Source organism: Pholis gunnellus (genome assembly GCF_910591455.1).
Source record: "Pholis gunnellus genome assembly, chromosome: 4".
In the NCBI taxonomy this organism is placed as follows: Eukaryota; Metazoa; Chordata; class Actinopteri; order Perciformes; family Pholidae; genus Pholis; species Pholis gunnellus.
Window position 1 is genome coordinate 10,043,583 of NC_136530.1, and position 14,582 is coordinate 10,058,164.

At 40.7% G+C, this 14,582-nt stretch overlaps 1 protein-coding gene across 1 annotated transcript; it reads left to right on the plus strand.

Annotated features, from left to right (window-relative positions):
- Positions 1-659: 659 nt before the first annotated feature.
- LOC306694851 (uncharacterized protein) lies at positions 660-14,572 on the plus strand. Its single transcript, XM_079157891.1, has 17 exons — positions 660-815; positions 944-1,051; positions 2,395-2,505; positions 2,652-2,873; positions 3,297-3,300; positions 3,353-3,468; positions 3,543-3,642; positions 4,335-4,432; positions 4,702-4,848; positions 4,934-5,258; positions 8,645-8,811; positions 10,472-10,804; positions 10,887-10,986; positions 11,691-11,788; positions 12,054-12,200; positions 12,286-12,951; positions 13,520-14,572. The coding sequence occupies exons 1-17, from the start codon at positions 684-686 to the stop codon at positions 13,745-13,747; spliced, it is 3,102 nt and encodes a 1,033-aa protein (XP_079014017.1). The 5' UTR covers positions 660-683; the 3' UTR covers positions 13,748-14,572.
- Positions 14,573-14,582: the final 10 nt, after the last annotated feature.

Consider the following 14,582-nt stretch of genomic DNA (forward strand, 5'->3'; position numbering starts at 1 on the left):
CTTTACTTTTCTCAAAGATTGTACAGTAAAATCTCTTGAAATTAGACTTGGACATAGTAAGGGTCCTCATAAACAACAATCCAGTGAAAGGTTTATATAACCTCTGATTTGTTTTTATAACCTGTCATATATGGGATAAATTATGAATATGAATGCCATTTGAGCTAACTGTCTTTAATTTTCTCAAAAACTAAAATTACATTACATTTGACATGGACATATATGGGGTCATCATGAACAGAACTCCAATGGAAATTGTAGCTAACCAATGAAGGAAATGATTTTATTACAGATTGTTTTTATTACAGATTATTATTATTACCGATTATTATTAGGTAATATCATTTAAGAAACCTTTTTCAATTAAAGATAGTACAGCAGTGTAACTTCAGATTTTATAATTGTTGGATTTCATAGAATATACAAAATAATGTCTTGGACTTGTTATATCAAATTGGGCAAATTATTGATCAAACACAGGTCTATTTCTGGGCTTTTTGGGCTCTCAAAGCACCTGTACCGTAAAACCACGAATACACAAGCATTACATTTCAAGCGCCGGCTGACGTGACCGAGGTTCCGCGGATGACGGCTCACCTGGCTGCATTCTTGAGGTGTTCCTCTCGTAGCTTTCTTTAACGCAGGACGGTTAGTTGGGGAAGTGCCCTTCTCTCTTTGCCAGGATGCTCCTCGTTGTCCTGGTGTGCAGCCTGTCTCTGGCTGCTACAAGACAGGAGGCGGACGACGACTGGATAGACTTTAATGATATGCTCAACTACGACCCAAGCACCAAGACGACGAGGAAGCCTACAGAGGTTGGGTGATGTTAAATGTACACTGAACGAATTGCATTTGTTAACGTTGGCCTGCATGCTCGGAAGCTATGTTGATATCTCCTTTGTGACTATTAATATATGTGTGTATTGAACATAATGCCTTGCAGCCAGCAGAAGATGCCAATGTCCCAACCAAGACAAGAGAGTATACTCAGGACTCCAACGAGGTGGACCTGACGTCGTGTTGCTCTCAAGTTGTGGATCAACAGAGACAGGTTTGTGACTATATTGCATTTGTACGAAGTTCTTCTGGGGAAATTAAATACAGGAATTAAGAGTAGTTGTATGAGCTAGAGTGATGTGCAGACAATAAAGACAATACTTTACATCTTTAGTTCCTGGAATAGGAATAGTTTCCTTTAACAACTGTTGTACAGGACAGACAGGTTTTTCCAGTCCGTTCTTGCAGACATTTACCACCCTATTAATGACATTTTCTGTTTAAGAATTCAAGACGCATAGAAACAAATAAGGACAGTTGGCAAAAACTAGCAAAGATTAAACAACAACAACAAATACAACTTAAAAACTGGAGCTTCACATGACTGGCAAGTTTAAGCAGCCTTAAAAGTGAATGAGCATAAGGTTGCTGGTGACATCAAAGACACTGTTCTTTCCTTCACCCAGCAAAGTAAAAGTTCACATCCTCTTGAGAATAAGCACCTATCCGGCTGGTTGTTCTGGTGTAATCTGTGATCTGTCTTTACTGTTTACATGTTGAAAGAAATCTTATCAGTCCGATCAGCTGCAGCGTCCAATCACATAACTGATGAACAATGAGGGGGCGTGTCGGCTGTAAAAACACTTCCTGAAAGGCTGTTTTCGCGCATCCTCGCTCATGGTTCCTCGGAGATCCCTCCTCTCCTCGATCCTCGCTCCTCCGAGCTAAATAAGAGCTTTGGTACGGCCGTCAATATGGCGGTGCAGAACAACTTCCGGTTCAAGCGAGGATCGAGGAGCGAGGAAATGACAATTAAGAGACTTGGGATGTACCGTGAGGTTCTTTCTCATTTCCCAATTTTGTACCAACTTGATTCCTCGCTCCTCCAGCTTGTGACCCGGAAATCGATCTCAGCGCTCCATCTTGAAGGACATCTCAATTCCTAAAATCCATTTCAAGGATCGAGGAGGCTTGCTGGAGAAGCTATGGGCAAGGACACACAGGTGTATCCTTTGCGGAGGTGTTTTTGTCACATTTAAACAAATAAAAGAGGCGTGACACACAGCTGTAATGATCTCAAACCAAGGCTGGGCTCTACAAAAGTAAATGTTCCTTTTATTTTCATAAATGTTCTAACCAAATATCTTATTGACATTCACCTGATACTTATGTCTCATTTGTTAAATGCCTGTTGCCTCGACACCTCACTCCTCCTTTCTCCTCCTCGCCTCCTCCGCTCGCATCTCCAATGGGCGGACCAAGACGTGAGGCGAGGAAAAGATTCGAGAAGGCATAAAATCGGGACATGAGAAAGACCCTCAGTCTCTAAATGGCAAATGTTAAAACCTACCTCCAATCCGTCGGGCATCACAAATATTTTGCTTTGCTTTCATTCAGATTGCAGAACTAAAGAAGAAAATCATGCTCATCTCACAGCAGCCCACATGCAATCCAGTGTTCAAACGATTCCTTACCAGACTCCGGAATGAAATACAAAGAGTTGGTTTGGTAAGTGGGCATTTCACATGCATTATGCTGTTTTATGTGGCTTTGAATATCTCTTTGCTAGACCATACATCCATTTCACTGAACCTTTCTTGCAATCATCATGTGGCCTACATTTGACAGTGCTACATGTCCCCTTTTGTCCCCAGCCCAGTGACTCCTCGGAGGTCTTCTATGATGCCAAAATCAAACTCTCCACCCAAGCCATGGCCGAGATTCAGGCACTGCTGGAGGACGAGGACAGTTGGAGATCAGGCGCTCTAGACAATGCCGTCAGTCAGATACTGGTAGATCTCAGACCACATGACTACGAGGCCTGGAAGTGGCGTTTTGAAGACACTTTTGGCGTGGAGCTTTACACACTATTACAAGTAAGCTCATTGTTTAATCTGAAATCTTTGTTTATAAGTCTTTAAAACATTTAGTGAAACTTACCGTTCATCGTCAAAACTTGAGTACCTGGTTTATGTATTCATTGTTCGTTTGATCTCTAAAATAGTGAATAATGTCCATCCCAATCTCTCAATTTCATGATGTCTTTCTGTGTCTTATTTTGTCAGTCCAAAACCCAAAGATATTCAATTTAATATGATTTAAAACAGAAAAGCAGGTAATCTCTATATTTCAAGGACTGAAAACAGCAGTTTCTGCTATTTTTTCATGAAAGATTACTTATCTATCGATTATCAAAACAGTTTATTATGATAATTTGTATTGCCAGTCGACTGATCGATTATTCGACTAATAGTTGCAGCTCTAATAATTTCAGTTTTTCTTCCATCTCCTGCAACCAGTTAAGTTGTTCTCTGCCTGTTTGTGTTCCACATGGGTCTGGGTGTTCTGATTATAGTGGCCATCATATGCACTGAGCTGTGGTCAACGATCTCCTGGTTCATGCAGTTCAGGAGACTCTTTTGTGGCAGCTTCTTCGTCAGTATCTTTTGGAACTGGCTACATCTGTACAAGGTGAAACTCTTTAGCTCTTGGTCAACTGTTTTTTTTAGACGGATAAGTTTGAAGTGCCATTACATTTTTTTCAGATTGCCTTTGCTGAGCACCAAAGAAAGATAGCAAAGATGGATAGTCTCTATGAAAAATGCTCTGGGCAGAAGAAAATTAACTGGATTGATAGCTTGAAAGGTGAGCCAATTACAAGTATAAATACACAGTATATTACGTATCTTCAACCTATTATCATTTGATACATTCTTAGTATGAAAATAAGGATTATAGCTGCTTTACAGTATTTCAGTATTTTATAACCTGGACCCTATTTTCCCTTTTTTTTCTAAATGACTGATGGGGACAAAATTGTTTGAAATAGTTCCAGTCTTAAGCCAGAGCAAAACGTGTTGCAGCCTCATTCCCATTGTGAAAATCAGCTAAATAATCAGCCATCTTGTTTGTTACGCTGCAACAAGTCACCAAATTTCAGAACGAGACTTCTCCTTGAGCGAGACTTGGTTCGACACAATAACAAACAAGCGAAAGGTGAGGAAAAAATGTTGACTTCCTCTGTAGAGTTGTTTCTATAATGTTGTCAAACACAAAACAATCTGAGCCTGTGGCTAAAACAAGCACTTCGTGGACGTACATGGACGGGGCAGAATTGCCCCAAGCAATTACATTGCAGCCCGTTTAGCAGCTGCCATCTGCAGATGTTACCCTTTAATGTGCAAAATCTTATTGTTTTCAGTGTTTTCAAAGATTTTCTTTGAGAGGATGCACTCTCTACTACTGACAGTGATACTACTAAGCCTAGTTTCCACTGAATTAACTCTATTTAGTTGCTGTCTTAGCCCCCTCTGCTGTCTTTGGATGTTTTCTTGCAGAGTGGTACAGAAGGACCTTGACTCTTCAAGATGACCCTTGTAAGGAATACTACGAAGCCATCTTGATCAACCCCCTTCTGGTGGTTCCTCCAATCAAGGTAGGTCGCTATGATTGCATGTATGAGTTTTCACTGCACATACAGTAATAATGACATAATAATGACAAATGGTAATGCTGTTTTATTTTCTACTTTGTAATTTATTGAGCAAATAGAATGAAGCATTTCCCTTTGTCATATAAATGTGTTCCCATTCAACATTGTCCCAAACTATATTAGTTTAAAATTGGTATCTGTTTTGAATATCTGCATTAATTTGGGAATAGCACACACAAAGTTACATTCCAAACATCCCTCTCTCTCTTTAGGCGTTTATATATACCATCACAACCTTCACCACAGAGCCGCTAAAGCACGTTGGACAGGGGATCGGCGAGTTTCTTGTTGCACTCCTCAAAGATCTACCTTTTACACTGCAGATCCTAGTTCTCCCCACTATCGTGCTCGCCATTGTGGTAAGGACCCCTTGGGAAATTACATTGACACTCGAGATCAAATAATGTGTCTCTACACTGTTATATTCATTTAACTCTTCAACAGGTATGCATGTATGGAGGCGTGCAGGCAGCCTTCCAGTATGGCATCGCTGCACCTTTTCGTTTTTTTCAAAGGGATCCGCCTCCTCCACAGCTCGAGCAACCGCAGCCAGGAGGAGACGCACCGCAACAAGTCGTTGAAGGCCGGTTACACAGGAACCAGGTTCGTCAGAGGCAGCCCAACAGACGCAGGGAAGAGATGCTGCCTCCTCCACAGCTGAGGATGAGACGGATGCTGAGCTGCGTGAGGCGGAGCAGAATCTCTCCGCTGAGTCAGATTCAGAAAACTTGCACGAGACACAGCGCTAGAAGGGCAAAGTGCTCGCAGTGTTGCTGCTAACACTGTCATGATCGCCGAAGAATGCCTGTTTGTAAAGCATTTGTGAATGGGGAACTTGTGGGTTATTTTCTGTAAGGAAAAATTCACTCGAGCCGTGGTAACAATCATTAAACAGGACATTTATTCTTTGCAAAGAAGGAGACAGAGTTGATTCACATACAGTCAGTGGAGGGCCGTGCGTTTTATACCTGGGCCTTCACTGCTGAAATACCACCTTATAACCACATATGGCGCCAAAGCTAGGGTTATTATTCGTTTCTTGGGCTGTAACTATATAACGTTACGTATTCGTATTAAACCGTTCGGTACGAGGCTTACAAACCGAACAATACGTTTGAATAATACTAGTGTATTTGGAAAATGCAGAAGCTTAAATTGTAGGAAATATGATGTTTTCTGCGCTCACTAGGAGACAGCGGTCTGTGTGACCTCTGAACCGGAACCAAAACAGCTGAGGCTCCTCAAGTGTTCTGGGAGGTTAGGCTAACTTGCTTAACGGAAACAACAACAGCAGTAACACGCATTCTGCTACACACTCAAGGGCCATTCAGATATTAGATGTAAAAAAAACGAACCAGTTGACTTACCAAATGCTGATCACATCTTTTCTTTGTTGACAAAGAAGTTAATCCCACAGTTAAATCCCAACTCACAAATCCGTTTCTCTAAGAATTTCAGCCATTGAGTATTAAAAAACAAAGCTAGGTAAAAAAAAAAATCGTACTACTCCGACTAAGCCTCTGCTGTTAAGTTTCGTTTCACGATAGTCACGTGCTCGCCCACTGACCAATCAGTAATGCTGACGTAATTGTAGGCCAGCAGGCCGCTCTGGCGTGTCAAAGAATGTTAAACTAAAGATCTGATTGGTTGAAGACTATGCCAATCAACAATATCGTCCCCATTCCCTTAAACTGAACATGGATGCACTTGAGAGTCTGCAGGCCTCGGGCCTCTCTTCTTACCTAGAGACACAGGGTGAAATCTGATTGGATAAAAGCTCTACTTAAAACAAGCTGCACTGGAAGCAGAGCAACTGACGAAGACAGTAGCTGTGCAATGAGAAAATAAGATAATGGAAAAAATATTTGTATAAATTATGATACATGTAGTGTATTTAAGAACAATTATTAAATTATAAAATAGCTATAACTTTGTGATTCCGTTTAGGCCAGCAGAGAAGGCTTTGCAGGCCCTGACGGCCCACCACTGCATACAGTATAGGCCTACATGGATCAAGGCTGCTCGGAGATCTGTCTCCGAGCCTCGGATATATATACGAAGTAAACAACAGTGTCACAGGCAATCTACGTCACGAAAGCACAACACACACGAATTGCCTTCATACAGCATATTCTAAGTATCTGGACACTTTAACAATTCGTTCTAGTACAAAGGTCACTTTTATAATTGGAAGACGCATGAAGTATTGACGCCGTCTCCAACTTTATTTACCATTACAAGCAGTGCTGAGTGTTCTTTTGGATAGACTGAACAGCTGTGGCGCTTAATGTCAGAGGAAGTTCACACAACAAGGACAGGGTCCCATAAAATTGATCTCCTAAGGACACCAGACTTTGTAAGCCCACATTATCATTGAGATTTTGACTCTTAACATTTTCCTTCAATAAAGTGCCGTACTTGGGAATGTTGTTAGTTGCCTGTAATTATTAACAGGATAGTGATAGGATAGGAAACGGCACAGAGGACCACCAGCTAAACAGGCGTTGGTGGTTGTGTGAGTTCTGGGGACAGGTGGAAGCGCGGCTTCCACCTGCTGTTTTGCGTTACTTTAAGGAACTTTTGGAACTTATGGGACTCTGGGTTTGAGTGATATTTTGTAAATGTTTAGTTTATTGGGCTGAAGTAGAGCGGGAGCCTCACGGTTTTTGTTTTGTGTGCTGCAACCTGTATGCTGTATGAATTTGATTATATGAATATATGTTGTTATATTTAACTAACATGTGTGGTTCCCTTTGTGTCTGAGGTGGTCTGTTATTATAGCGAATAATAGAGAAGACCGTTCAGCGTGTTTTGGTACCTTCAATGTTATGCAGTCAGATGTAGTGTCTGTAGACTATACCTACCAATTCAGATCCGCCCGTGCCCTTTAATTTTAGCGTAGGCCTATGTACTTTTCCCCTTTTAGGTTAATACAATTAGGTAATTGTTACAGAGTGGTGGCCAGTATGGAGACGTGAAGGATTAAATAATTTTGATATTGGTGTCAAGAGTTAACTGATTTATTTTTCTTTTGAGTTTTTTGTTTCACACCATAACAGCCCAGGTAATATTTGAGTTGGAAACTTATCCCAGTTATAGTTAGTTGTGGCCTTACAAATAATTAAAATTCGAACTTTGTGAGAGGTGCACTCTCATTTTGACAAAATTGCATTGTTTACACCAAGTTTTTTTTGGATGAATGTATTCAGGTGTTTATTGTGTAGGTGATGGTATGTGGTACAGTTTTCACAGACTAATCGATTAGTTAACTTAATTGTCATACCTGTAAAACAAGTTTCTCCAAAGGGAATCATACAAAAGCACCACTTAAAATGACAAAAAGTAATTCAGCATGAAAATAGCATTAAAAACAACTGATGGCCTAAAGAACTAAGTCGGCTAAGAAGGGGCAGCCCTACTTTGTAGTTTTACAATTTGCTCATCTTGTGTTTTTGAGGCTATGAAACACTGACTGTAAAAGCTCACAGTTATGTATCTGTTCTCTGCAATTTCGTATTTTGTTTTACTACATTTATTTGACAGCAATAGTATTCACAATGCAACTTAAGATTTTATATATAAAACATGATGAGCTTATAAAAATATAATTCATCAATCAAAAGAATTGAAAATCACATTGCCCTGGTAGTTTAAATTGCTGATTACACTGTCCACAGAAATATTCAAATAATGTAAAACAGGTATGGGTTAATTCTTCACTACTCCTTTAATAATTAACAACTTAATAAACAATACTTGTAATATGTTTAAGTATGCTTATATTTTGGATTTTTATTGATTTTTAGCTAACCAATGAAGGAAATGATTTTATTCTAGATCAAAAATTATTATTAGGTAATATAATTTTCGAATCCTTTTATTTAATAACCCAATTAAAGATAGTAGCCTACAGCAGTGTAACTTCAGATTTTATTATTATTGGATTTCATAGAATATACAAAATAATGTCTTTGACTTGATATATCAAATTGGGCAAATTATTGATCAAATACAGGTCTATTTCCGGACTATCAAAGCACCTGTACCGTAGCACCACGAATAGACGAGCATTACATTTCAAGCGCCGGCTGACGTAACCGAGGTTCCGCGGATGACGGCTCACCTGGCTGCATTCTTGAGGTGTTCCTCTCGTAGCTTTCTTTAACGCAGGACGGTTAGTTGGGGAAGTGCCCTTCTCTCTTTGCCAGGATGCTCCTCGTTGTCCTGGTGTGCAGCCTGTAACCGGCTGCCACAAGACAGGAGGCGGACAACGACTGGATAGACCCAACTACGACGCAAGCACCAAGACGACGAGGAACAATGTAAGTTTGGGTGATGTTAAATGTATACTGAACGAATTACATTTGTCAACGTTGGCCTGCATGCTCGGAAGCTACGTTGATGTCTCCTTTGTGATTATTAATATATGTCTGTATTGAACGCCTTGCAGCCAGCAGAATATGACAATGTTCCAACCAAGACAAGAGAGTATACTCAAAACTCCAACAAAGTTTAGTTTAGTTTATGTATTTTGCACAATTCAAACAATACAATTTAAAATAAACAAACAGAGATAAATGAATAACATAGTGCAGGAAGAGGCAAAAAGCCAACTGGGCTTATTTGAAGTCTCCACCTATATAATATTACAATTTTATAAAAAATTACAAACAACATAAAATGAAATATGCAAAAGATATTACATTACAAACAACGAAAGAAAAGAAAAGAAAAAAATTATGTAATTGTGTTGAGTGTGTGCGTGTGAGAATCAGCATGGGCGTGTGTTTGTTCAGGGATATTGGTTTATACACCTGCAGTAACTCCTAAGCAATGGTAACGCTACAACTATAAATGTAATATAACAGCAAAAACAAGAAAGACATGAACAATGATACATAAAAAAGCTATTACAAAACAGCAGTGGACCTGATGTCGCGTCGCTCTCAAGTTGTGGATCAACAGAGACAGGTTTGTGACTTTATGGCATCTGCATTTGTACGAAGTTCTTCTGGGGAAATTAGATAAAGGAATTAAAAGTTGTATGAGCTAGCGTGCTGTGGAGATAATGACAATCCTTTACATCTTTAGTTCCTGGAATATAAATAGTTTCCTTTAACAACTGTTATACAGGACAGACAGGTTTTTCCAGTCCGTTCTTGCAGACATTTACCACCCTATTCATTTCTGTTAAAGAATTCAAGACGCATAGAAACAAATAAGGACAGTTGGCAAAAACTAGCAAAGATTAAACAACAACAACAAATACAACTTAAAAACTGAAGCTTCACATGAAAGTGAATGAGCATTGCTGGTGACATCAAAGACACTGTTCTTTCCTTCACCCGGCAAAGTACAAGTTCACATCCTCTTGAGAACAAGCACCTGTCCGGCTGGTTGTTCTTGAGCAAGACACTGAGGGTCTTTGTCATTTCCCAATTTTGTACCAACTTCATTCCTCGCTCCTCGCTCCTCACTCCTCCGGCTTTTGACCCAGAAATCGATCTCAGCGCTCCATCTTGAAGGACATCTCAATTCCTAAAATCCATCTCAAGGATCGAGGAGGCTTGCTGGAGGAGCTATGAGCAAGGACACACAGGTGTATCCTTTGCGGAGGTGTTTTTGGCATATTTAAATAAATAAAAGAGACGTGACACACAGCTGTAATGATCTCAAACCACGGCTGGATTCTACAAAAGTAAATGTTCCTTTATATTTCTAAATTTTTTTTTATTTAAGATGATCAAATGCCTCATCAAACTTTCTGTTTGTGTAGCTCCTCGGAAGGCTCTGTTCCAACCACATTTCCTCATGACATTCACCTGATACTTATGTCTTATTTGTTAAAGGCTCGCATTTCTCATGGACGGACGAGGACGTGAGGCAAGGAGGCGACGTAAACAAGAATCCTGGTTTTCAAAATGTGGTTGTATTAGAGAAACATGAGCTAGATATCTCCTGATATTCAATTGAATATGATTTAAAACAGAAAAGCAGGTAATCTCTATATTTGACGGACTGAAAACAGCAGTTTTTGCTATTTTTTCGTCAAAAAGTATTTATCAATTGATTATTTTTATTACCAGTCGACTAATAGTTGCAGCTCTAATAATTTCAGTTTTTCTTCCATCTCCTGCAACCAGTCAAGTTGTACTCTGCCTGTTTGTGTTCCACATGGGTCTGGGTGTTCTGATTATAGTGGCCATCATATGCACTGAGCTGTGGTCAACGATGTCCTGGTTCATGCTGTTCTGGACACTGTTTTGTGTCAGCTTCTTCGTCAGTATCTTTTGGAACTGGATATATCTGTACATGGTGAGGCTCTTTAGCTCTTGTTCAGCTGTCATTCTGTTTTTTTTAGACGAATAAGTTTGAAGTGCCATTACATTTTTTTCAGATTGCCTTAGCTGAGCACCAAAGAAAGATAGCAAAGATGGATAGTCTCTATGAAAAATGCACTGGACAGAAGAAAATTGACTGGATTGATAGCTTGAGAGGTGAGCCAATTACAAGTATAAATACACAATATATTACGTATCTTCAACCTATTATCATTTGATACATTCTTAGTATGAAAATAAGGATTATAGCTGCTTTACAGTATTTCAGTATTTTATCACCTGGACCCTATTTTCCCTTTTTTTTCTAAATGACTGATGGGGACAACATTTTTTTAAATAATTCCAGTCTTAAGCCAGAGCAAAACGTGTTGCAGCCTCATTCCCATTGTGAAAATCAGCTAAATAATCAGCCATCTTGTTTGTTACGCTGCAACAAGTCACCAGATTTCAGAACGAGACTTCTCCTTGAGCGAGACTTGGTTCGACACAATAACAAACAAGCGAAAGGTGAGGAAAAAATGTTGACTTCCTCTGTAGAGTTGTTTCTATAATGTTGTCAGACACAAAACAATCTGAGCCCGTGGCTAAAACAAGTACTTCGTGGACGTACATGGACGGGGCAGAATTGCCCCAAGCAATTACATTGCAGCCCGTTTAGCAGCTGCCATCTGCAGATGTTACCCTTTAATCTGAAAAATCTTATTGTTTTCAGTGTTTTCAAAGATTTTCTTGGAGAGGATGCACTCTCTACTGACAGTGATACTACTAAGCCTTTGAAAAAAGACACTAGTTTCCACTGAATTAACTCTATTTAGTTGCTGTCTTAGCCCCCTCTGCTGTCTTTGGATGTTTTCTTGCAGAGTGGTACAGAAGCACCTGGACTCTTCAAGATGACCCTTGTAAGGAATACTACGAAACCATCTTGATCCCCCCCATTCTGTCGGTTCCTCCAATCAAGGTAGGTCGCTATGATTGCATGTATGAGTTTTCACTGAACAGTAATAATGACATAATAATGACAAATGGTAATGCTGTTTTATTTTCTACTTTGTAATTTATTGAGGAAATAGAATGAAGCATTTCCCTTTGTCATATACATGTGTTCCCATTCAACATTGTCCCAAACTATATTATTTTAAAATTGGTATCTGTTTTGAATATCTGCATTAATTTGAGGATGGCACACACAAAGTTACATTCCAAACATCCCTCTCTCTCTTTAGGCGATCGTATATACCATCACAACCTTCATCACAGAGCCGCTAAAGCACGTTGGACAGGGGATCGGCGAGTTTCTTGTTGCACTCCTCAAAGATCTACCTATTCTCCTGCAGATCCCAGTTCTCTTCACTATCGTGCTCGCCATTGTGGTAAGGATCCCTTGGGAAATGACATTGACACTCGAGATCAAATAATGTGTCTCTACACTGTTATATTTATTTAACTCTTCAACAGGTATGCATGTATGGAGGCGTGCAGGCAGCCTTCCAGCATGGCATCGCTGCACCTTTTCGTCGCCCTCGAGGGGATCCGCCTCCTCCACAGCTCGAGCAACCGCAGCCTCAAGTCCAGAGGATCCTGGCCGTGGACAACTTAGCAGGAGGGGACGCACCGCAACAGGCCCCACCGCAACAGGCCCCACCGCAACAGGCCCCACTGCAACAGGCCCCACCGCAACAGGCCCCACCGCAACAGGCCGCAACGCAACAGGCCCCACTGCAACAAGCCGTTGAAGGCCGGTTACACAGGAACCAGGTCCATCAGAGGCAGCCCAACAGACACAGGAAAGAGATGGGTGTGGAGTCACTGGGCACTGCCGAGCCTCCTTACAGTGAGGATGAGACGGATGCGGAGCTGCGTGAGGCGGAGCAGAATCTCTCCGCTGAGTCAGATTCAGAAAGCCTGCATGAGACACTAGAGGAGCTAGAAGGGGAAAGTGCTCGCAGTGTTGCTGCTAACACAACCAAATCGAAAACTAAACCCACTGAATCAGATTCATTGTCCTCAAAGACTAAACCGCTGAAAGTGAATGAAAAGCTCTCTCAAAATAAACTCGGCAGAGACGGTGAAGCACCTCAATCTCAGCCAGCAGAAAGGCTGCTTTCACTAGCTGATGTTCAGGTGAGTTCTTTCTAAATATCCTTTAATATCCAACATAAGACTTAAAATGGTGCTGTGATTTAACCTTTAAAGTACACTGTTTATGTATTAATGCTTCAGATTTGCACATGTAACATGAATAGGTAAATAAATATTTAATAACTAGATCATATTTTTAATGAGGCATTTTCATTGGCAGTTTTTATTTTTGTGTTTTGATGATAGCTGTTGAGCTTGTGAATGCCAGTAACCCATGGATAGATTTTATAGCTTTTAATTTAGCTTTTTATTTGCTGCCACACCATACTTCTTACGTTTTTCTCAATTTTTCTTAAGAACACTAATTATAAGTGCAGTGGATTTCAGTTGGGGTGCCACGGCATACTGCTGTTTGAACTTGATCGTTCCCAAAATATCATTAAAATAATGTTTGATTAACATTGGTTTTAGCAACCGTGTCATTCTTAGATCCTAGTTCTCCCCACTATCATGCCCGCCATTGTGGTAAGGATCCCTAGGGAAATTACATTGACACTTGAGATCAAATAATGTGTCTCTACACTGTTATATTCATATAACTCTTCAACAGGTATGCATGTATGGAGGCGTGCAGGCAGCCTTCCAGCATGGCATCGCTGCACCTTTTCGTCGCCCTCGAGGGGATCCGCCTCCTCCACAGCTCGAGCAACCGCAGCCTCAAGTCCAGAGGATCTGGGGACAACTTAGCAGGAGGGGACGCACCGCAACAGGCCCCACCGCAACAGGCCCCACCGCAACAGGCCCCACTGCAACAAGCCCCACTGCAACAGGCCGTTGAAGGCCGGTTACACAGGAACCAGGTCCATCAGAGGCAGAAAACCTGAACGAGACACAGCGCTAGCAGGGGAAAGTGCTCGCAGTGTTGCTGCTAACACTGTAATGATCGCCGAAGTCTGCCTGTTTGTAAAGCATTTGTGAATGGGGAACTTGTGGGTTATTTTCCTTCACCTATATAAAGTGCGGTACTTGGGAATGTTGTTAGTTGCCTGTAATTATTAACAGGATAGGGATAGGATAGGAAACGGCACAGAGGACCACCAGCTAAACAGGCGTTGGTGGTTGTGTGAGTTCTGGGGACAGGTGGAAGCGCGGCTTCCACCTGCTGTTTTGCGTTACTTTAAGGAACTTTTGGAACTTATGGGACTCTGGGTTTGAGTGATATTTTGTAAATGTTTAGTTTATTGGGCTGAAGTAGAGCGGGAGCCTCACGGTTTTTGTTTTGTGTGCTGCAACCTGTATGCTGTATGAATTTGCTTTATATGAATATATGTTGTTATATTTAACTAACATGTGTGGTTCCCTTTGTGTCTGAGGTGGTCTGTCATTATAGCGAATAATAGAGAAGACCGTTCAGCGTGTTTTGGTACCTTCAATGTTATGCAGTCAGATGTAGTGTCTGTAGACTAAACCTACCAATTCAGATCCGCCCGTGCCCTTTAATTTTAGCGTAGGCCTATGTACTTTTCCCTTTTTAGGTTAATACAATTAGGTGAATTGTTACAGAGTGGTGGCCAGTATGGAGACGTGAAGGATTAAATAATGTTGATATTGGTGTCAAGAGTTAACTGATTTATTTTTCTTTTGAGTTTTTTGTTTCACACCATAACAGCCCA

Bases quoted from the DNA above. Each gene is read 5' to 3' on its own strand.
- LOC306694851 (XM_079157891.1), top strand. From the start codon at position 684: ATGCTCCTCGTTGTCCTGGTGTGCAGCCTGTCTCTGGCTGCTACAAGA. The intron at 2,506-2,651 runs GTAAGTGGGCAT...TTTTGTCCCCAG, and splicing joins AAATACAAAGAGTTGGTTTG to CCCAGTGACTCCTCGGAGGT. The intron at 12,952-13,519 runs GTGAGTTCTTTC...ACTCTTCAACAG, and splicing joins TTTCACTAGCTGATGTTCAG to GTATGCATGTATGGAGGCGT.